The following is a 22845-nucleotide window of genomic DNA, read 5'->3' on the forward strand; positions in this document are numbered from 1 at the left end:
CTTTAATTTACTCCAGAGGACTGGAAGGAAACAAGCTTAGAGACAGACAACAGCAGAGGCCCCCTCATACCCTCCTTCTAATAAATGTGAAGGCCAGGGCTCACGTGACAGACTGACAGACGACCCCCAACAGGTTTTTGCTAGGACTCACTTGTGACCTCACATATAGCTTTCTCCAAAACAGGTTTTAAGACTTACCAGAGAAGCTAGCCAAATCACTACCCAGAGTCTATTTAGCTTATCTCATCAAAGCCTTGAACTGAAATGACAATACTGCTTTCTCCTTCCACAGCTAGACTTGGTTCCTTACTCAACTTTCAAAACCAAACAGTACACCATGTAGGGTTATACACACATCTGGAAACATGGACGCAGAAAGCAACAGGACGGCTGGCAATGGTTGTGGATGAGGAGATGAGCTGGGAGGGCACTGGATGCGAGAGTGTGCTGCAGGCACACAAACCATTCTTGCTTCCTTTTCTTTTTCTTTTTTTTTAAGTGTTTCGAGGTAAGGTCTCATTCTAGCCCAGGCTGACCTGAAATTCACTTTTTAGTCTCAGACTGGCCTCAAACTCACAGCAATCCACCTACACCAGCCTCCCAAACATTGGGATTAACGGTGTGTGCTACCATACCTGGCTGGAAAGGTCTTTAACTTTTTACTTCTACTTTTTTTTGTTGTTGTTGTTTGTTTGTTTTTCAATGTAGGGTCTCGCTCTGGCCCAGGGTAACCTGGAATTCACTATGTAGTCTCAGGGTGGCCTCGAACTCACAGCGATCCTTCCACCTCTGCCTCTCGAGTGTTGGGATTAAAGGTGTGCGCCACCATGCCTGGCTGTTGCTTCTATTTTTTAAATGATGGCTGTAAAGTTTGTACAATTCATTAAGCAGATCCTTGATGACACCACAACCTTGCAAGGTACAATTTCCCTTTTATAGGAAAAGCAACATTGTTACTGGTATACCCACTTCAGTTCCCAACTCCACAAAGCCTCAACTCCAAGTCCCTGCTTCCTCAGTATTACTCAGACGTTGGCCCATCACTCCGCAGGCAACATGAAAGTTTAGAAGACTGAGACAAAGTTTACAAGACTACCAGAGCCTGGAGCTTCTAGTTCTTTCTTTTATCACCTGACATGTTGGTTAATTTTTACAAAACTTGTTATTGTCTTCTGGTTCATCATCTACTTGTGGCGACATTTATCTGCTTAATACTCAAAAGACTGTTATTAACCTAGCTGACCTAGAACTCGTGGCAATCCTCCTGCTTCAGCTTCTTGAGTGCTGGGATTCTAGGCATATGCCACCACACCAAGCAAAAGACTGCTTTAAATAAATTAAGGTAAAAGTAAAGTTGAGAAAAACCAACCCAAAAGTACGGCACATAGAAAGTAGTTACTAAATTCATCCAGCAAAGATTCTCTTAAAGGACATGGCTAAGATGCCAACTTCTGAATGCATCCCAAGTAAGACATGCAAATTATATGGATTCCTAACATTCTAGAAGAGAACAGTCATATCTGTCCCCTTTTCAGTTTGGTGGCGTGACCATGTCTCAACCATTAGGCACAGTCTACAGTGGTCAGTCGTGATAGACTGTCTGCCTCAGGCTCCTGGCCTCACAGCACTCCTAAGACGGTGCTGCTGTGTGCACACTGGCTGCTCCTCCTGACAGCTCCCCAAGAGAACTGACATCACAGCATGTCAAGTGGCTTCTCAGATAGAAAATCTGCATTTAGAGCAGCAGGTGAAGGTCTCAGCTAATGAGAACCACAACAAGAGGGACTCCCGAGGAAAAGGTGGTTGATCTTCAAAACACAACACTGATGGACAGTGCTTGATTTTGTTTTCTAATTTCTTCTTCTATGCCATCCTCTAACTACTGCTGAAGATGTAAAATGGAATGGCCTCAGGTGGCAGTCTCATAAAATTCTCACATTCACATGTAGTACAATAGGACAACAAAATAAAAAACAACCCAAGGATCTTCATCAAGTTTTCTGTTTTATTTAAGATTTTAGTTTTAATTCTGAAGAGGTACATTTCCTTGTTTTTAGTTTTAGCGTCAGGTTATAACCAGGTTTGTTTTCTTTTCTCCTGTCTTTTCAATACTGCACAAATGTCCAGAAACTATAGGGTTACGTCAAAGCCGCAGGCAAGGAGGTCAGAGATTGGTTCCCGGTGGTGATGAGGTGGCCCAGAGCAGAGCTGCCTCAGAGTGCCCTGGCAGGTGGACTCAAGGTCAAAGAAAAGAAGACTTTGACAGAGGAGAAAGGCTGAAGAAATCAGTTATAATTCAGCATGTAGTAAGGACAGGTATTAAATCTCTGAATACTTTTTTCTTTAAAACATCTGAATTTAAATCTAAAGCCAATTTTTTTCCTCAAAAAAATTAATTTCCCCTCCTTATAAACTCCTTAGCAACAGGCCAGTTATTACTGTATTATCAATTTTTCTTCCAGCAACTTCCAATATATTCTTTTGCTGAACAACACACTCACGTCCTTCCCATCAATTCAATAAAGAATTAGAAGTTAAATAAAGGCATTTTTCCTGCGATAGTGATAAGCTGAATGCAAGCTGATGGCGGGACCACTGCTGTCCCCATACACTCAGCAGTCTCCTTTAGAGCAACCTGGTTGACACACTTCTGCAGTTGATATGCACTTACTTGACCTTTCCTAGAGATTAATTGTCACTTTCTGCTAAGCAGATTATGTCATTATTATGCGCAACAGACAAACAGTAATTTCCTAAGTATTGAGACTGCCCTTTGATTTTTTTCCTCTCCTTAAAAAGGCATTCTTTTCGGAAACATTCAACAGTGTCACTCAATGCTCAATCAACTGAAACTTTTAAAATTGAAATTAAAAAAAAAAAAGATGTAATGACCCTGTGATCGCATTGCATCTGGGGATAGGGAGAAAAGACTTGATCAGGAACTGGATTCTTCAGAGAACATAAGAGATGAGAAGGGGGCTGTGAGTGGGCCAAGAGGGAGAAAAGGGGGAGGGGGGACAAATCCTGCATTTGCTAATGAATTCTCCTCTTTGCCTAGTGGCGGTCCAGTGTGGAACTCTGTAGTAGATCTGTGGGGGTTTTGCTGGGGGGTCTGAAGGCTGTCTGAAAGCCTGGGGGTGGGGAGTGGAAACTGGAAGGATTTGAAGAAGGAGGGTAGGGATTCCAACTGGCTCTGTGTAGAGGGATCTGTGTGCTGAAGGGGGCGCTGTGGTGGGTTTGTGATGGAGCAGCACTGGGGCCGTCCATTTCTGTGAGGGCCTGAAGGGATTTTAGCCAGTGTGGAGGATTGTCGTCTTGAAGAGAGTCTAAACTGTTTCCTGAAGATGCTGGAATACCTACAGAGAGAAGAGAAAACAAGAAGAAAATGGTGAGTATGTAAGGAAAGATTAAGAAATTATGCAAACAAACTTTAAAGTAATTTCTTTATTCATGAAATTATGATTTTGAATTTCTTCCAAGTAAGACCTTTCAAATCTTATGTTTCTTTAACCCACCCCTTCTCTCCCCAGCAATGTCCAAGATTTACTATCCCATAAATGCTTTTCAACTACAAACTTAATCCCTCTCTGTCACAGAAGTAGAACTGCAAAAACAAACAACCCTCCCCCCCAAAAAAAACAGATCCTCATAAGTGAATGACAGCATTCACCCACTGTGCCTGCCCTTCTCTAACAGGGATACATGAACAAGACAGCCTTATAATAGAGAGCTTTATTTTTTTTAAAAAAAGTGGAGTATGTTCCTTTTAACACGGCTCCGTTAGATCCTTTTGTATTTTGAGGCCTATAAAATACACACATGCTGCCAGTCGGTAATACCTACTAAAACCAAAAGGAGCAACCGAGGCACAAACGCCTTAGAACACAAGCAGGCCAACAGATTCGCCAAGACTGCCCAACCATTATGCTAAGAGGGAAACAGGCTTTGAGAAAGGAACGCATGTGGAAGAGACCTTTGCTTTGATCCAATCTACGCTAAAAACCATACTGTTGGTCATAGGTGGCGCTGAAGGGAGAGAAAGTTACCTGTGATGATGGCTGGGTCTGTCCAGCTGCCAGGGCTGTCCCAACTCACGCTGTCGGTGGTGGCAGTGTTGGACGTTGGTGCACTGTGGTTGGCGTTGGAGGGGGAAGAAGAATTGGGCAGTCCACCAAAGTTGATGTTAATGTTGGGTAGAAGTGCCCTTAGCCCGTCCTGCCATTCCTTCATACTTAAACTCTCTACAGAACTGCTGTTGTCTGGGAGATTTATCAACAAAAAATGAAAGATAAAAAAAAATAAAAAGCTGATGTTAGAAACATATGTTGTTCTTTAGTGGTTAAGCGGGAGAAGGATTATTCTTTCTCTCTTGAGCATTTAAAATGGTTTGTCCTATCAAGATTACTGGTGGGGATTTTGCTTGCTCAAGGCCTAGTGGAGGGGGGTGGATAGGGCTTCTTGTCTTTTTAGCCTCTTCACCACTACATGTGTGCGAAATCAGTAGTGTAGTCTCAAGAGCCAATGCTCAGAGCACAGTGTAGTTCCAGCTAATGCCGGAGTTTCAGTCATGAGGCACTCAGCCAACAGAACTGTTGCTACACTATTAAAAACAGGAAGTCTGGGAAGTACAATACAGGACCTTAGTTCTGAGCCTGCTAATTGGAAGAGTCATTTTATGAAGAATTAACATAATCAAGTTCTTCCTGATTATAAAACTGGTAATGCATTTCAGAGGAAAATGGAAGTAATAAACAGGTTTCTGAATTTGAAAAGAACATTTTTTTCATCAATCACAAAGACCGAGTAGGCAAGGGCTAGGCCATTCTGTTAGAATCATTTCCACCAGTCTGCCTACTGTATGCCTCTCTACCACTTGTAGCAGTTACTCCAAATCTGGGCCCTGGAATTCTGTGTTTTTCAGGGTCTATTTATAAGATTCTGTCAATGTCAAAAGGGCTTTTTATACTGACTTAATAATTTATTACCATTACAAATCCATATATAGTAATTGGTGTGTGTATATGTGGGGTGGGGAGTGTGAGTAGGTAGCAACTACTTAGAATAATTATTTTATTGAAAATAGCAATGAGTCAAATAACCAACTATAGTTTTGGGAAAGAAACAATGCAAGCATTTCTCTAAGAAATAGAACTGACCAGCAGCCAGTGTTAAGGATAATGATGGCTGTGATGGTGATGTTCTATCACATAGTTATTTGGTAAATTCAGATTTTTCTTTTTGAAAATTTTGTTTTATGCGGAACACTAATTTATGCCAAATTATACTAGATTTCAGCAAATGAAGTATTTAACTGCACTGACCTTATTTACAAAAGACAAAAGAAAACCCACAGCAGATGAACTGGACTGAAAAGAAAAGGCTACACTATGCAATCATGATAAGAGAATGGGTTAACTCTTCAGGTTTACTTGCATTTCACAACTGATGTTATTTACTCAACCCTATCCTTATATTTGCATATTATTTTACATTTGTATTGGGTTGTACAATTTACAAGGCACTGTCATAGTTAACGATGTCATCTGATCCTCACAACAACCCTGTGAGGTAGGCAGAGGAAGAGGAGGAGGAAGAGAACAGAAGGAATAATTTGCATTTAAGATTAAAAATAAATAAATAAATGAGAGGGCTGAGGAAATGGCTTAGCAGTTAAAGTGTTTGCCTGTGAAGCCTAAGGAGGCCCGTTCAATTCCCCAGGACCCATATAAGCCAGATGCACAAGGGTGTGCTTGCATCTGGAGTTCACTTGCAGTGATGAGAGGCCCTGGAATGCCCATTCTTTCTTTCTCTCTCTCAAGTAAATAAATAAATAAATAAAATATTTTAAAAAATAGACGAGAATAGTTTGTTAGCAGGCCCTAATGGTATGTGTGTGAATATGTGTGTGTGTGTGTGTGTGTATATATATGGTCACAAGTGTGCACTATCATGCCTAGTTTATTATTTTTGGTTTTTTGAGGTAGGGTCTCACTCTAGCTCAGGCTGACATGGAATTTACTATGTAGTCTCAGGTTGGCCTTGAACTCATGGCAATCCTCCTACCTCTGCCTCCCAAGTGCTGGGATTAAAGGCATGTGCCACAACACCCAGCCCTCATGCCTAGCTTATACAGAGCTGGGAATCAACCCAGACTTCATGTTTGCTAGCAAGCAAGCACTCTACCACCTGAGGTAAATTCCCAGGCCCTGCCCCTAAGGGAGAAATTCTAATCAAGAATATAATTGGATTGGAGAGATGGCTTAGCAGCTAAGGTGTTTGCCTGCAAAGCCTAAGGACCTAGGTTTGATTTCCCAGATCTGAGGTTCATTTGCAGTGGCTAGAGTCCCTGGCATGCCCATTCTCTCTCTCTCATATATATATATATATATATATATATATATATATATATATATATATATATATATATATATATATATATATATATATATATAAAAGAATATAATCAGTGCTTCCCCCAGCTCCCTAACTTGTAGGCATAAACAAGATTCCAGGATAACAAAAAAAAAAAAAAAAAAAGAAAACCACCACCACCACCAAAAAAATCCTTCAAACACAGCAAAGTTTGATGGCTAAGACACATTTTAGCCTGTAAAGCAACCAAATCAGCAGGCTGAATACGCTTAGAATGGTGCTTAACTGGGCAAAACTGAACATTAAAGAAGGAAGACTTCCAAGGAGGGAAATAAATCCCCCAAATAGGAAAAAAGATGCCATATAAACTATACGGGAAGAACTGCAGGATGATAAATGTTTTGGACTAGATGGTAAAGGTCACTAAGATGCAGATACAAATGAGGAGCTTCTCTTCCACTGGGTAGGGAGGAAAGAAAGAATAGTCCGTACACCTATGTGCTCCTTACTTGTGCTTTACATTTAGTGAGAAATAAAAGAACATTTGATTTTGCATTAACAGAATAACACAAGTATGTAAAATGTATTAGAAAATTAGTATTGCAGTAATCAAGACATTAAAGCAGAGCTCTTTAAGACTATTATACTCAATTTTACTATTAAACCTAGAATTATTATAAAAAATAAGACCTACTTTTTTTAAACTAAAGGGTATTTGTTCCTTTGATTGCAGAATAATAAAATGAAGCAAGAATATATGAACCAAGGAAATTCATCTATGCCACATGACACACAAAATATTAAAACCCTAGGTTTTTTTCAAGTATACTTTGACTATAAGTTTGGAAAATATTTAGCTAGCTTATAATTTTTAGCATTTTTTTCTATCTTTTGGTTTTTGGAGGTAGGGTCTCACTCTAGTCTAAACTGACCTGGAATTCACTCTGTATTCTCAGGATGGCTTTGAACTCATGTTGATCCTCCTACCTCTGCCTCCCAAGTGCTGGGATTAAAGTCGTGCGCCACATCTGGCTGCATTTTTTTTTTTACATGTATGCTATACATGTGTTATGTGTGTTTACAGGCATGTGGGTACATGTGTGTATGCATGCATGTAGAGAACAGGGGTTAATGGGGGGTGTCTTCCTGAAATCCTCTCCACCTTATTTTCATTTTGAGACATCTCTCATTGAACCCACAGCACAATGATTCAGCTAGAGTACCTGGCCAGCAAACTTAAGAGATCCGACTGGGGTAACAGGCAAGCACTACCACGTTCAAATTCAGGTCCTTATGTGTTCATGGCAAGTGCTTCACAGACTGAGCCATCATCCCAGCAACAATCTTGACTATATATTAAAAAAAAAAAAAAACCAACAACAAACCCACCTGCCTCCCCCCAAAAAATCATTGTCCCTAAACACAGTGTGGGATTTGCAAGTCTGTGGTTTGAGGAGGAGCTGTAGTGCCCTAGGGAAGGGGCCTAATGGGTTTAGCTCTTGGGCTGGCTTATAAAAAAAGCTTGCTTTACTGTTTATTCACTAACTGTTATGCCAAGTGCTGGCACAAAGAAAGGATGAAAGGAAGTCAGCTTGTCTAACCACCTTTATGACTCTCCCTCACCTAATCCACTGTTGTTTGGTTATAGATTTCTAGTATTTCCATTCTTGGAAGTACACACAGCAGGGTTTACTTGTTATTTTTTGCAGTTCTGGGGGTGGAATCCAAGGTGTTAGGCTACTATTCTACCACAGAGCTAGACCCAACCCAACAAATCGTGGGGTCTGCATCACTGTGTGGGCCACGTTCCTCATTGTAGGCACTGGCCTGTGCACTCTGAGATGTTTACCAGCACTGAGTCACCAGATGCTAGGCGCACCAAGCTCCAAGTGGGGACAACCTACTGTGTCTTCAAACATTTCAAGTGTGTGTATTCTAAATAACACATTTTATCTTCAAACACTGCTAGGACTTGGACCGCTGACACAATCTGATGCAATTTTATTTATCTTTATTAATATAAGGGAATCCAATACGTGCAAGTCAGTACAGCTAATGGCCAAAACACTAGGCTGCAAAGTGCAGACAGGATGCACAGGAAGCTCCACGATTGTCTACCACTATAAACCTGGACACATGCCATATTTGGTCTCTGTAGAACTCTACTTTGTAAGTGGTGATGGTATTTGCCTTACTCCCACTGAAGGACACAGTAAGCCACTGGAGGCACATTTAGTCCTTGATAAATGTCTAACAAAGGCTTCCTTAGTGGTCACCAGTGGAAATTTCTAATAAGCCAAGCAACAGATTTCTTACTTGCTAGCAACTAGTACTGTGCACACCGTCTCTCCTTAAGAACCTAGCGATGGCCAGACGTGGTGGCACACCCCTTTAATGCCAGCACTCGGGAGGCAGCAGGAGGAGGACTGCTGTGAGTTCGAGGTCAATGAGACTACATAATGAACTCCAGGTCAGCCCGGCTATCCTACCTCAAAACCCCTCTTCCCAAATAGATTGAGTTATACACTGAGGACTATTTACTGCAAGCAAGTTAAAATGTTTTATAACGTTAAAAACTAATTTTATCTTCTTATAAATATGTACAATAAAACTCTTATTTTCAGTTCTAGTTGGTTGTAGTAATTTTATTTCTGTGTGAAACTTAAATATACACCATTTAAAGGGCTTCTAAGATGCCAACAACCATATCCTGAAATTTTCTTGTATAAGAAGTATCAGTAAACATCTGGTTTACCTAGCTCAGAAAAGCTTTCATGTAAGGCAACAGTATGGCTAAAATTTGGCCTAACTCCCAACCCACAATGATTTGGTCATCATACACTAAAGTAAGCTGATAAATCTAGTTTTAAGCAACAACAATAAAGTCAGTACACAGTAAGTGTGTACTCACACCTTTCACTCTAGAATTTGGGAGGCTGAGGCAGGATTGTCAAGAGTTCCAGGCCAGTCTGGCCTCCAAGTGAGACCCTGTCTCAACAAACCAACTTAGTTAAAATGTATGCCTTAAGGCCATGAGCTTCATTTAAAAAGCAAAACACTGTTGACTGAGTGCTTCCAATGTGCAAAGGAGCACCAAAGTACTTAAACCATCACCTCAGTTCTCAAGGACCATGGTGTCTAGATGGGAACAATGACAAAGCAAGAAAAATCATCAGAAGAAATGTCCAAGGTTATCAAACCTGACAAATAAATACAAGTTTGACTAGGTAGGTGGGCACGTGTATAGGAATGTGCTGATGAGTGACAAACAGTAGCATTCACAGAGTTCACGTGTAGGCTACTATATGACCCTTTCCTTGAGTGAAAATCTTGTGAGAGGGAAATATTATCTTTGGTATTTCTGTATAAAGTGGAGTAGGCCAACTACTTACTAGAAAGTAGAAGAAAGACATTATAAGCAATGACTACAAAATAGAATTAAGTCATGTTCTGAAAGGAGACCATTCAGCAATCATAAAACGGGAAAAAGGGACTTAGGCAAGTACACAGTCAGCATTAGAATGGCCACAGTGTTTCTCTCCACTCTATTCCTCAGAATAAAATGTAAGCAAACCTGATCCTTACAAGGAGCTGTCATTGGTCACAAGCCAGAGTTTTGCATGAAATCTTCATTGTGAAAATGAAGGAGGATGGGCTTGAGAAAAATGCATACTGATTCCACCTGTCACATATGAAGTGCTATGAAAGGCTCTACTTGAAAAATAGTACCTGGTACAAGGGTGAAGGCATGGGTCTCTGTATAATAACAGGTGAGAGCCAACAGGTAAGCCTAAAACAAGACTATTCTAGGTGTGTTTCTACTAACACATTTTTGTACAATATCAGGCAATCATGACTTCCTGCAATGCTTGCCTCTATCTTCTTTTTTGGTTTTTTCATTAAACAGTAAACACATGGGCCTTATTAGTTAACAGTGAACAATTTCTCTGGTGCTCATGCTTAGGAAGAGCAGCTGGCTCATATATTTGGCCCTAACCCTTAGGTTTCAATTACAGACTGCAGTACTAGAGCCAGAGACCTCATATTTCAAGTAAAATTACTCTGTGAGTGTCGTTTAACATTCTCTGACTGGCAAGTCATCACTAGGAGTCTTGGTCCCAAAATAGCCCTAAAATTTCATCCTATACCTCAGTTTTTAGGCTGTATCTTGAAGCCTCAATTCACCTGACTTTTTTTTTAGCCCCCCCCCCCCAAAATCTTGTATTCTCTCTACCTTCACAATTCAAAAGATGCTACTTGTGGGCTGGAGAGATGGCTTAGCGGTTAAGCGCTTGCCTGTGAAGCCTACGGACCCCGGTTCGAGGCTCGGTTCTCCAGGTCCCACGTTAGCCAGATGCACAAGGGGGCACACGCGTCTGGAGTTCGTTTGCAGAGGCTGGAAGCCCTGGCGCGCCCATTCGCTCTCTCTCCCTCTATCTGTCTTTCTCTCTGTGTCTGTTGCTCTCAAAAAAAAAAAAAAAAAAAGATGCTACTTGTGCCAGGCATGGTGGTGTACACATTTAATCCCAGCACTGGGGAGGCAGAGGTAAAGGATCTCTGTGAGTTCAAGGCCAAGACTATGAAGTGAATTCCAGGTCAGCCTGGCTACAGCAAAACCTACCTCGAAAAGCCAAAATAATAATGATGTTTTCAGATAGACATCATAAAATCAGTTTATGAAGACATGTCATTCCACTTAAATGACAGAATCTACAGCCAAATTTCTATGATTATACTTTTGTTTTTGTTTTTTGAGGTAGGGTCTTGCTCTAGCTCAGGCTGACCTGGAATTTGCAATGTAGTTTAAGGGAGGCCTGGAACTCACAGCAATCCTCCTGCCTAGTATGTGAACTGACTGCTGGAATAAACAAAACCCTAAGGGTTCCATAGACCTGAAAGCAGAGTTTAGACTACATGAAAAGTTTAAGAAGGCAAATAAAAAGGTTTCTAAGAAGCAATGTTGAATGCTTTAACAAAGTATTAACAACAACAAAAAAAGGTCAAAATTTTTCCATACCTGTGTAAGGAGGTAGAAAAATCTGATCAGCTAGATAGGATCTGTGCTTTCTGAATTTTACTTCCTATCTCCTTGATTACAATGTTTTCCTCATTTCTTCAATTAATTTTTACCCAATCTCCTCAAAGTGTCTCTTTCCTTCACCAGGTTCATTCTAGGTGACAGCACTTAGTGCCTAAGCAATGTTCACATGGTATAGAGTTCAGGTCTTAGAAATGTTGTGCGTGCGTGTGTACAGGTATGCGTGTGTCAGAGTGTGTGTGGTCAGAGGACACCCTTGGGTGTTGAGCCTTTCCTTCCACTTTGAGACAGGGTCTCTGATTGTTGGGAAAGCCAGACAAGTTGGCCTGCAAACTGGAGGATTCTTCTGACTCCGCTTCCATGGCTATGGGTGCGCTGGGATTACAGACCCAGGCAGCACTTTGTGTTTGACTTTACGTGGGTGATGGGAAGCTATACTCCAGCCAACAGACTTATGGAGCAAGAGTTTTTAACCACTGAGCCATCTCTTAAGCCCCCAAATATTTCCTTTTTCAAGATAGCTGCAAACCTGAAGGTCTAAAATAAAGCCTGTTTAATATTATCTGCACAAAGTGATTAACTAAGGGTCTCTTCAATGATGCAAATTTCTCTGAAACTAAGAGTAAAGTCTTAAGGATTGGAAAGGCTCACTTCCACATAAACTGAAAGGAGTCAAGAACATAGTTTTAGGACTGTTTTGATGCCAAAATACATAAAAAAAATTTTTAAAAATCGAGGGCATCTTTTTTTTTTATAATAAGGAATGCCTTTTTCAGGGATAATAATTAAGGTCTGTATGAAATACTTCATCCGTTTTCTACTGCAGATACCATTCACTCACTCTGTACCTTATGTACATAATTACTTTAGTAGTAACAGTTCAGTAAGGTTAGAGAGTACTTTCATTTTACAAAAAGACTGCTGATTAGCCTCTGGTTGTTTAAAGAATTTACTCAAAGTTAGTCAGTTCAATGCCAGGTGTGACAGCACACATCTTTAATCCCAGCATTCATTCCGAGGCTGAGGTAGGAGGATCACCAAGAGTCTCAGGACAGCCTAGGCTTACAGAGTGAGTTCCAGGTCATCCTGAGCTAGAGTAAGACCCTGCACCAAAAAAGAAAGGAAAAAAAGTGTCACAGTCAGCAACCAAAATCAGTGTAATGCTGAAGTGCTTGCTCTTGTCATGGGCACGATTAACCAGTGCTGGTACTAGCAGGACTCAGGGATAACAGGACAGGAGGACACACAAGTACTAGAAAGAACCAATTCTATGAGGCACAAAGAAGGAAGTGATTAATTCTACCACTCTGCAAATGGGGTCACTGGTGAAGAGGACAGGGGAAAGCGCTTTCTAAGCAGAGCAGAAGGTAGGGCAGGAAATCATAAAGTAGGCAGATTTCAAATTACAAACAGATATATTTCACACAGTGTGTATTTTTCTCTTTGAGACTATTCCTAACAATCTATAAACTTAATTTGGAGGAGAATTTGACCATCTAAGAACAGGGAGACATTTAGATAACTGATTCATTATAAGGATGTTTCAGTGTAAGGCTACATCTAAAATGAGGAAACAAGCCATAAGTTGGCACATTATGCAGAGACACTGCCTCTTCCCCATGAATGATGGCTAGCCCCACAACGCACGGCCCACAGTCCTCAACGAGGAGGGTCCCTTTGGAGGGGGGAGGACAAGGAAGAGGCTAATGATGGTACCAACATGGCTGTTTACACACTGAGTATGTACACAACTAATAAAGAAAATGAGGAAACAGTTGGTGGTAATCTCAGAACCGAAGAGGCAGACACACAGGACTGCTGCAAATTCAAGGCAGCCTGGGCTGTCTAGTGAGCTTGTCTCCAAAACACAACACAATAAGCAGCACAGCACTTGGGAGGCTGAGGTGGGAGGACTGCTAGGAGTGGGTCCTGCCTCACTAACAGGATCCCAGAGCACGAGAATATGATTTCCAAGACATATTATGAAACTGTAGGGACATGGGGGGGGGTGCCACTCTAACATTTTTGGGTCTAAATCTGTTATAAGAATATAAACCTAAACCAGGTATGGTGGCGCATGCCTTTAATCCCAGCACTCAGGAGGCAAAAGTAGGAGGATCACTGTGAGTTTGAGGCCACCCTGAGACTACATAGTGAATTCCACGTCAGCCTGGCTAGAGTGAGAATGTACCTCAAAAAACTAACATATGTGTATATATATACACACACACACACACATACATATATATACACATATACACATACATACATACATATACATATACATATACATATACATATACATATACATATATATATATATATATATATATATATATATATATATATAATAAAACTGATACATGTACCTTGCTGATCATTAACATGTCTTTTCCAAAATGGGAAGGAAGGAGGAAACTAGTTATGGATTTTATTCTCCCTAACAAAGAACTGGGTGGCTATTGTGAAAATCTGAACCCTCTGGAGTTCCCAAAAGCAAAGAATGAGAACTACTTGAGTTCTGGGATGAGATACATTCTGGCTATTTCTGCAACTGCCACAGTACACTGTCACCTTTCCAAAATAAGATGAGAAAAATGATGGGCAAGGTTGGTTCCAGTGTTTGGGGAGCAGTGATTCACAAGCCACAGAAGACGCTGAGACACCCCATTACAGTTATACAATAATTAATACTAAGAAAAAAAAAAAACACAAGACAAAATCTAAAGCAGTCAGTCCACTGTACAAAGAAAACCTGAGGAGATTGGATTTGAAGATTAGAAAAGATGGACAGAAGTACCGGCCAACTTGTATATGAGTATTATAATTCTTACTGATTAAAACGCATATCCATAATGATCATTTAAAAAGCGTCTGGAGCTGCAGAGGTGGCCTAGCGTTTAAAGTGCTTGCTTACAAAAAGCCTGGCAGCCTGGGTTCAATTCCCCAGTACCCATAAAAAGCCAGGTGCACACAGTGGTGCATTTATCTGGAGTGCATATGCAGTGGCAGGAGACCCTGGCGCACCCATACTGCCTCCCCCTCCCCCTTCCTTGCAAACAGATAAATAAAAATAGTTTTTAAAGGCATCTGATGCATGCCAAAGGCAAAAAAAAAAAAAAAAAAAAGGGAAAAAAAATGCTAGGTGTAAAATAAGGAGAAAAGTAGGAAACACCACTGTTCAGCTTTGTAATTGACTTTAGGCTAAGAGAAAACATGAAGCAATGTACTTCCATGTTCAAATTACTCCTTTGTATCAAAACATGATTTAAACCAAAAGAACAGAATAAGCAATATGAAGGAAACTGAGAGATGAAAAGGCAGTAAAAATGCATCTAAATCTGCTCAAGTGACTTTAATTCTTTAATTCTGTAGGTGCAAAATAAATTGTGTTCCAGGGTATTCACCAGAACCACAAACTGCAGACTGTAGAGCTACATGCTTAGAATTAGCTCTTCAAACAGACCAGAGGGTATGATAGGCTTAGCAACCACTGTTAGGCTCTGCTTTTGTTTTGGGACATTCTCTGAGAAACAAGCATTGTAAAGCAAACTGTGGCTCCTTTCCAACTGAAATATTCAAGAAGTTAAATTTGAAATTCAACAGGTAAGTATGAAGGTAGCTTCTAGTAACAGTAATTTTCAATTGGAAATAACCTCCTCCTATAGCTTGTGGCTTGCTTCCTCTTATGCCACCCACCCAAATTACAGACTTTGCAGCTCTTCTCTCTCTGCTAGTAAATAAAAAAATAAATAAAATAAAATCCATTTTCCAAGAACATGACTTTAAATGACAAATTGTTCATAACTCATCATGTTTAAAAGTATTTTTAGGCATTAGAAATGCAAATTTACTTTGTTGAAAAAAAAAACAGAATATGATCATTACTGTGTACTAAAACTAAATGAAACAGATATGGGTATAGTCATGGTGAACCAATCATGCATCTTTATACTTCCTTCTCTTTCATTGTATAGATTATGGAAACCAAGAGATATCTGTTAAGGTTTGTCTTAAGACTGAGTTTTAAGAAAACACAGACTGGAGGAAATGTACATTTATACTGCTAAATGAAAGAAGACAACCTGGAAATGGTACATAGTATTATTCCAAACAAGAGACAAACTAAAAAAGGCAAAACTATGGGAAGAGTATAAAGACCAGTGGTTGGGCTGGTCAGATGACTTAGCAGTTAAAGTGCATGCCTGCGAAGCCTAAGGACCCAGGTTCAATTTCCCAGTACCCATGTAAGCCAGATGCACAAGGTTCATTTGCAGTGGCTGAAGACCTTGGCATGTCCATTCTCTCATCGGCCTCTCTCTCAAATAAATTTTTTTTTTTAAAAAAATCTTTTTAAAGGCCAATGGTTGCCAGTGGTTAGCAAGGGGATCAGTGGGTGAATAAACAGCATACAGGAATTTCAGCATAGCACAAAGTACTCTGAGGTACTACCATGATAAATTGTCATGATTCATCACAGAAAATATATGTACAAGTAGAATGAACCTGAATGTAAACTGTAAACTCTGGGTGATAATGAGTTATCAATGTAGATTCATCAATTGTATAACTATGTTGGGGGACCTGGTATGAAGAAGTTATGCATGTGTTGGTCAGGAAGTATATGGGAAATTCCTTTACTTTTCAACTTTGCTGTGACCTAAAGAGTTATAAAATGTGCATTTAAGGGCTGGAGAGATGGCTTAGCAGTTAAGCACTTGCCTGTGAAGCCTAAGGACCCCGGTTTGAGGCTTGATTCCCCAGGACCCATGTTAGCCAGATGCACAAGGGGGGGGCACACATCTGGGGTTTGTTTGCAGTTGCTGAAGGCCCTGGTGTGCCCATTCTCTCTCTCTCTGCCTCTTCATCTGTCACTCTCAAATAAAAAAAATGTGCATTTAAAAAAAAGATTATTTTGGGGGCTGGTGAGATGGCTTAGTGGTTAAATACTTGCCTGTGAAACCTAAGGAAGGACCCTGGTTCAAGGCTCGATTCCCCAGGACCCACATTAGCCAGATGCAGGAGGACGCACATGCATCTGGAGTTCATTTGCAGTGGCTGGAGGCCCTGGCGTGCCCATTCTCTCTCTCTCTCTCTGTCGCTCTCAAGTAAATAAAAATTTTAATAAAAAAGATTATTTTGTTTTTCCTTCCTTCTAATTTAATAAGGTAGATAAAACTCTTTTGCTTCTAATTTTCAAAAGATGACTCTTAGTTTAGAAACAGTCCTTGGGCTGGAGAGATGGCTTAGCAGTTAGGGCCCTTGCCTGTGAAGCCTAAGGACCCGGGTTCATTTTTCCAGTACTCATGTAAGCCAGATGCACAAGGCAGCACATGCTTTTGGAGTTCCTCTGCAGTGGCTAGAGGACATGCCACGCCCATTCTCTCTCAAATAAATAAATTAAATATATTAAAAAAAAAACAATCTTCGGTTGGTATTGTATATATGTAAGTATAATAATTGAGATGGGGAGGTAATATGATGAAGAATGGAATTTCAAAGGGGAAAGTGCGGGGGAGGGGGAGGTATTACCATGGGATATTTTTTATAATTATGGAAAATGTTAATAAAAATTGTGAAAATAAAACAGTCCTCAAATGTGGATAAACTCTTCAAACCACAATGTCCTGGTGTTGACTATGATGTTTATGTTGCATATTTTCATTATCAAACTGATTGTTTTACACACACACACACACACACACACACACTCACCCCTTCTAAAAAGAACTTCATCCTCTCCAGTCCTACAATAGCTAATACTCCTATGAAGGACTGCATTTCAAAAAGACTGATGAATTCAAAGACTTATATGCTTACCATCAGTCCACTAACAGGATTTTACTTAAAAATCATTTATAATATATATTTATGTAAGTGTTCATCCTTAGTTATGATTTATTAGTTGAATTTGGAACAGACTGCCAGAGAGGGTCTTGACAGAACCAATTCTCAGTGAATATTGAATCTCACTGCAAAAGAAGGCAGGGAGGAAAGAAGGAAGGAAGATTAGATGAAAACAAAATATATATCAGAAACTACAATTCTTAATTCAGATATTCAGGAGCTTTATACCAAATCAGAACTCATGCTTTAGTGAAAATTTCAATGCTATTAAAATCCATTTATTTGCAAAACTGAATTGTAGTCATATTGTTTAAAAGTATTAAATGATTTTTAAGAGTTAGATACCTTAAAAACTAGGTGAACTTAATAACGTCAAAACCTTCCAGTGTCAAAAATCTGCTGATTCAACATTCAATAGCACAATGGTACTCCTCAACTGACTCCAAAACCAAGCAAGACTATTCCTTCTACTTAAATGTGTTGTTTTGATTCAAAAAAAGAGGGGGGGTGGGAGAATTTGATCACTTAAAAATCAAAACCAGCTTAGCAAGAAGCTGAAAGGTTAATAGGATGGTTCCTGAGGAGATATGGGGTATGCCGACTTTGGTATCTGATATAGACAAGTGAATAATTGGCAGTCTGACAGACACAGAGGTCTTTCCTTTGAAAATGGAGAATCCAGGCCTATTGGATCCAGTAGAGAAATCATACAGGTAGTGAGCATTAAGTTTCAGTGGTGAGGCTCGGGATATAGTTCAGAGGGTGGACTGCACAGCATGAACAAAGCCCTGGATGCCATCCCTAGAAATGCATCAACTAAATCTGGTGGTGTGGGTCTACAATCCCAGCACTTGGAAGGTTAGAAGCAGGAGGATCATAAGTTCAAGGTCATCATCACAGTACAGAGTTCATGGCCAGTCTGGGCTATCCATGTAAGACCATCTTAACAACAACAACAAGTTGTTACTTCCCCACTAATAAATGGTGAATAACATGAAGAAAGAAAATGATTCTGTCTTTGTCCAAAGAAGGAAAAAGATAAGGAGCTGAAAACAAGATGTCAGACAGATACTCATGGTGATTAACAATTAAAAAATATAAAAGTGTTATAGGCTTTGTATAGTTGGAGATTTAAACTCACATTCACCTTAGTAATATGTTTAAATGATGTAGCATTAAAAATACCATGAGGTCTTAAAGGTTGCACCCAAGAGGACTGACTACACTAAAATTCAAGATGTTATACCTGTCTGAGACCTGGGTAATAGTACAGCTAGGATTTTTAAATTATTTATTTACTTACTTATTTACAAGCAAGAGGGAATGGGCATGTCAGGACCTCTTGCCACTAAGAGGGGGGGACCTCCAGATGCATCTACTTTGTGCATCTGGCTTTATTTGAGTACTAGAGAATCAAACACTGGCTGTAGGCTTTGCAAGCATCTAACTGCTGAGCCATCTCACCGGCCCCCATAGCTAGGTTTATTAGTGAACAATTCTCAGTGAAAGAGAAATAAACCTCACAGAAATATTATTTTAATGGGTATTAGAGAGAAATAGGGCATATAGAGCAGGAATCCATGATTTTTTTCCTGCAGTGGTGGAGATCAAACCCAGGGCCTTGCACATGCTAGACAAGGGCCATAACCATGATTTTTAATAAAAAGTACTTTAATAGAGAAAACATAAACAGAACAACAGCATGTAATCCAACTCAGTTTAAGGCCAATACAAAACATCCCTATTTGGCTAACAAATTCATAACCCAGGGCCTCATTTACCTTTAGCTGGGTGGTCAATTCACAGGTGTAATGAAGGAAAAAATTATACAGGCTCAGTGTCAAACTTCTTGCAAATGGAAAAATGCAGCATGATGAGGTTCAAAATAATCCCAGTTAAGTTCCAGATACTATGTTTTGCTCTAATACTGGCAGCAATGTAAATGTAGCATGTCAGTCCTTGAAACTCAATCTTGCCATATCAGAAAATAGCACTAGGCCGTGAGAGTTGATTGCAGGCAGCTTTCTTGATTTTCTTCAAGATGTTGAACATATTATCATCCTTAAATCCTTGTGGCACTTTTCCGGTTTCACTGTGCTGTAAGCCACCTCCTTGACTGAACAAAACCCCCAGTAGGTACGCTATCATTCTATGCGGAGTAGCAAAAGGGAGCTCTTCTTTGAAGATGAACCTGGGAACATACCTAAAATGTGGGTGTAATGCGTCTTGGTGCCATTACTACATATTGTTTTTTCATTCTGCAGTATTAAGAGATGTCAGCAGTCTAGCAAGTTGATTCTTAAGTGCTCTTTGGTACTGAAGAAATGTCCTGGGTAAATTAAATTCCACTCCTCTTTTAATCTTTATTTTAATTTTGACATTAGCAAATATGTAATTAAGTACACATGAAGAATATTTGCAAAGCTGTAATTTTTTCCCTTCTTAAAGTTTCTGCAAGATCACTTGAGCACATTTAACTTGACAATTTTTTGGGATCTGTGAAAATACCTGTCCATGAATACTTTGAAAGCCACCTTCAATTCACTGTTTTTACTCATTTATAGTTAAAAGCCCTGAACTTGAGAAAAACTACTATTATAATTAAACTATAAGGCACAGCAATGTTTAGGGAAGAAATATACCTGGGATCTTTAAGTTCTTTTCTCCACTAAGTTAAATATATAAAAACAAATTCAGATGGTGGGGGATACAGAATTTTAAATATTTAGGTATGGGTAGGAAAAAAAATCACAATCATTATTATTTGATCCTTAAAGGGAAGATTGCTAGGATTGTTAATCAGAACTTTCAAGTTTCATAATTCTAATATAAATCTTTGATTATTTTTACATGTTTCCCCAAAGAGTGTAACATGGGATGGTCATGCTTAATAACAGGAGTAGCTGAGTTGGGCACGAGTACCTTACCACATTTTAAGTCCTTGCTTCCTTTAAAAAAATCCCACTGAAGAGACAGAAAACGTAAGAATATAGTATTGACCCTGAACATATGAATGAATCAAAACACAGCAGGAATAAATGCCTCAGAAATCAGAGAAGTGGCTTGAGACTACTTCCTCTGTTACAGTCATCAAGCGGAGGACCTAAGTGAACAATTACTCTCTGTGAAACGCACGCTCAGGCAGGTTGATATATGCTCGCTCAATCTCACATGCACAGAACTAGCCCTACACTATACTTCTGCCATGAGAATCCTTTCTTGAATAATGCTACTTAAAATACCCTAAAGATGGTAAGACACCTTAATCCCCTCCCTTTTTTGTTGTTTTTTTGGGGGGAAAGGAGGAGACGGGTGGCAATGAATTGCTACAAATAAAGTCTGAGTTGAAGTGGTACTGCTGTACTGAGATGCCAAATATGTTAAGGTTTAAGGTTTATCCTCCTGGGTAAAACACTGAGTCTAGATTCAGCCATTACCACTCAGCTCTGACAAGAATTCTATTTTAGCAATGAAGGAATTAATAAATAGTACTGAGCCAGTGGCTTAGACACATTCAAATAGTTAATTCTATTTCAGATGAATTTTACATCCATAAAAAAATTAAGGTACAGGCACTTCAAAGACTTTATAAACTCTATTGAAGAAGGGAAGCTTTTGGGCGTAACAGCACAATAGTACATCTGAGTATCAAACAAGAAGCAGGCATGACAAACTGTTCTAAACACAGTATGGTGTAAAATAAGCTTCCAGAATAAGTCTATGCATGTGAAATGGCCTACAAATGGAGACAATACTTGTCCCTTAAGTATGGACAAGAGGAATCTAAAGACAATGGACTGGCTCTCAAGGTCAACAATTTCAAGCTATTTCATGGAATTTCTAGGTACATTAGTTGAATCTTCAATTGCCTTAAAATGATTTAGGCTTATTGCCTCCAGCTGCAGGTACCTAACAGGCATAAAATTGATTTCTGTATAACTCAAACCCAAAACCAAAAATGTGAAAGACCATGAAACAGAGAAAAGTTTTACAAATTCTGAACTGTCAAGAGTGATTCCTTAAAAACTGCTCTTGACTAAGACCTGCTAAGGTAGCTGACTGAGGGATGATCAGCAATACAAGATGTCCACAACAATTCTCGTGGAAATAAACCACAGACCACTAAAGAGGTTCTAAAAGAAACAGTGGCTGCTCAATTAACATGGTTTCACATAGAAGTTTTGAGCAGTTGAAATCTCAGTCTCCATATAATAGAAGCAAATGTAGTCAACTTCAAAAAGTACTTTAGTGCCAAAATACAAAGGTTGTTTCCAAACTGGAGATATTTACTACCCACTTTATCTAGTGATCAATATACATGTGTGTATACATATATATAGCCATTCCTGCTGTACTGTATTTGGCAACTTTTCCTAAAGGTTACATCCTAAGTATACAAAACATAAGAACCAAAAGTAGATTGGCCCAATAATTTGTGGATTTCACTCAGGTAATACAGTCTCCTTGGAGAAAAATTATTAAAATAGTTTTATAATCCATGGTGGCAAGACTATTAATTTCTCTCTACTGCATTAAAATCCTGCTTTTAATTTTTATCTTGCTATGTATATATAAATAAGACAGAATGGCCTAATCCATCTGTGGGAATACTCTGCCTTCCTAAGTGGGAAGCTTTCTAAGTTAGGGCTAAAACTGGGAGAGCTTCTGACTCAACAGGCTTCTTAACTACTAGACTCATCATGTCCCACAATCTTTCACTTCCTAACATTTCCATCAATCCTTTGCTTGCACAGGGCTTACACCTGCCTCATCTCATCTCTGGCTTTTCCAAGGTCCTCCCCATCACTCTTCTTCCCTGTTTTCCTGCTATGCTTTCAGAAGTTTGCCTTTGGATCATTTGAATTTATGGGAGCCTGACTCAGGATTCCCAGGGCAATACCATGATTTCAACAATTCTCTTTCAAAAGGATAAGGTCATACTCAATAAAGTCTGTAGGGAAGTAGGGGTAATATAAAAACTAGCTGTTCTCCAACCTCTAGCCTAAATGTTAGACAGCTATTATCCTTTCTCTGCTTCTCACCAACATTTAGCACTGTGTTCATCACACTGACTGATTTCCTTATTTGGCATTTCTTTAACATCAGCCTGTTCTTTGTCCAGAAATCTAGAATCACTGAACTCCTTTCCACATACCAGTTCATATGCAACTAACTGCCTCACTGGCCTCTTCTTGACTAGATGATAGATACTTCAGTGTTGTTTTCTTGACTACCTTTAGGTCTTCACCCTCTTGAGCTTCTAACTAACTTCTTAATATTTGTATCTTCCATTCCTAATGTTTTGTGTTAAACCATAGAATGTTAAAAGCACACACATACCACCCCAAGGCCAGGGAGATGGCTTAGCAGTTGTACTTACAACTTCTTTCCTCAGCTGGGTGTCATGGTACATACCTATAATCCCAGAACTCAGGAGGCTAAAGGCAGGAAGAACTTGAGCTCAAGGTTAGCCTAGGCTACATAGTGAGTTCAAGGCCAGTTTGGACTATATCAGAACTATTAAAAAAAAAAAGATGATGATGAAGGGGCCTGAGGGTATAGCCCTATGTTTTTTGTATGAAACACAT

At 39.6% G+C, this 22845-nt stretch overlaps 1 protein-coding gene across 3 annotated transcripts in view; it reads right to left on the bottom strand.

Moving 5' to 3' along the window:
• Positions 1-1987: 1987 nt before the first annotated feature.
• Positions 1988-22845, bottom strand: part of Cnot4 (CCR4-NOT transcription complex subunit 4) — a 151949-nt gene continuing 131091 nt past the window's right edge. For 2 of the 3 annotated variants that reach the window (XM_045160273.1, XM_004661187.2), the window contains 2 exons: positions 4047-4259; positions 1988-3356 (listed from right to left, as the gene is read on the bottom strand). In XM_045160273.1, coding sequence (XP_045016208.1) covers positions 3055-3356; positions 4047-4259 — 515 coding nt within the window. In that variant the 3' untranslated portion in view covers positions 1988-3054. The remainder of the gene's footprint in view (positions 3357-4046; positions 4260-22845) is intronic. The other variant, XM_004661188.3, reaches the window with a different exon arrangement.

The sequence above is a fragment of the Jaculus jaculus genome, chromosome 10, assembly GCF_020740685.1.
Source record: "Jaculus jaculus isolate mJacJac1 chromosome 10, mJacJac1.mat.Y.cur, whole genome shotgun sequence".
Lineage (NCBI taxonomy): Eukaryota > Metazoa > Chordata > Mammalia > Rodentia > Dipodidae > Jaculus > Jaculus jaculus.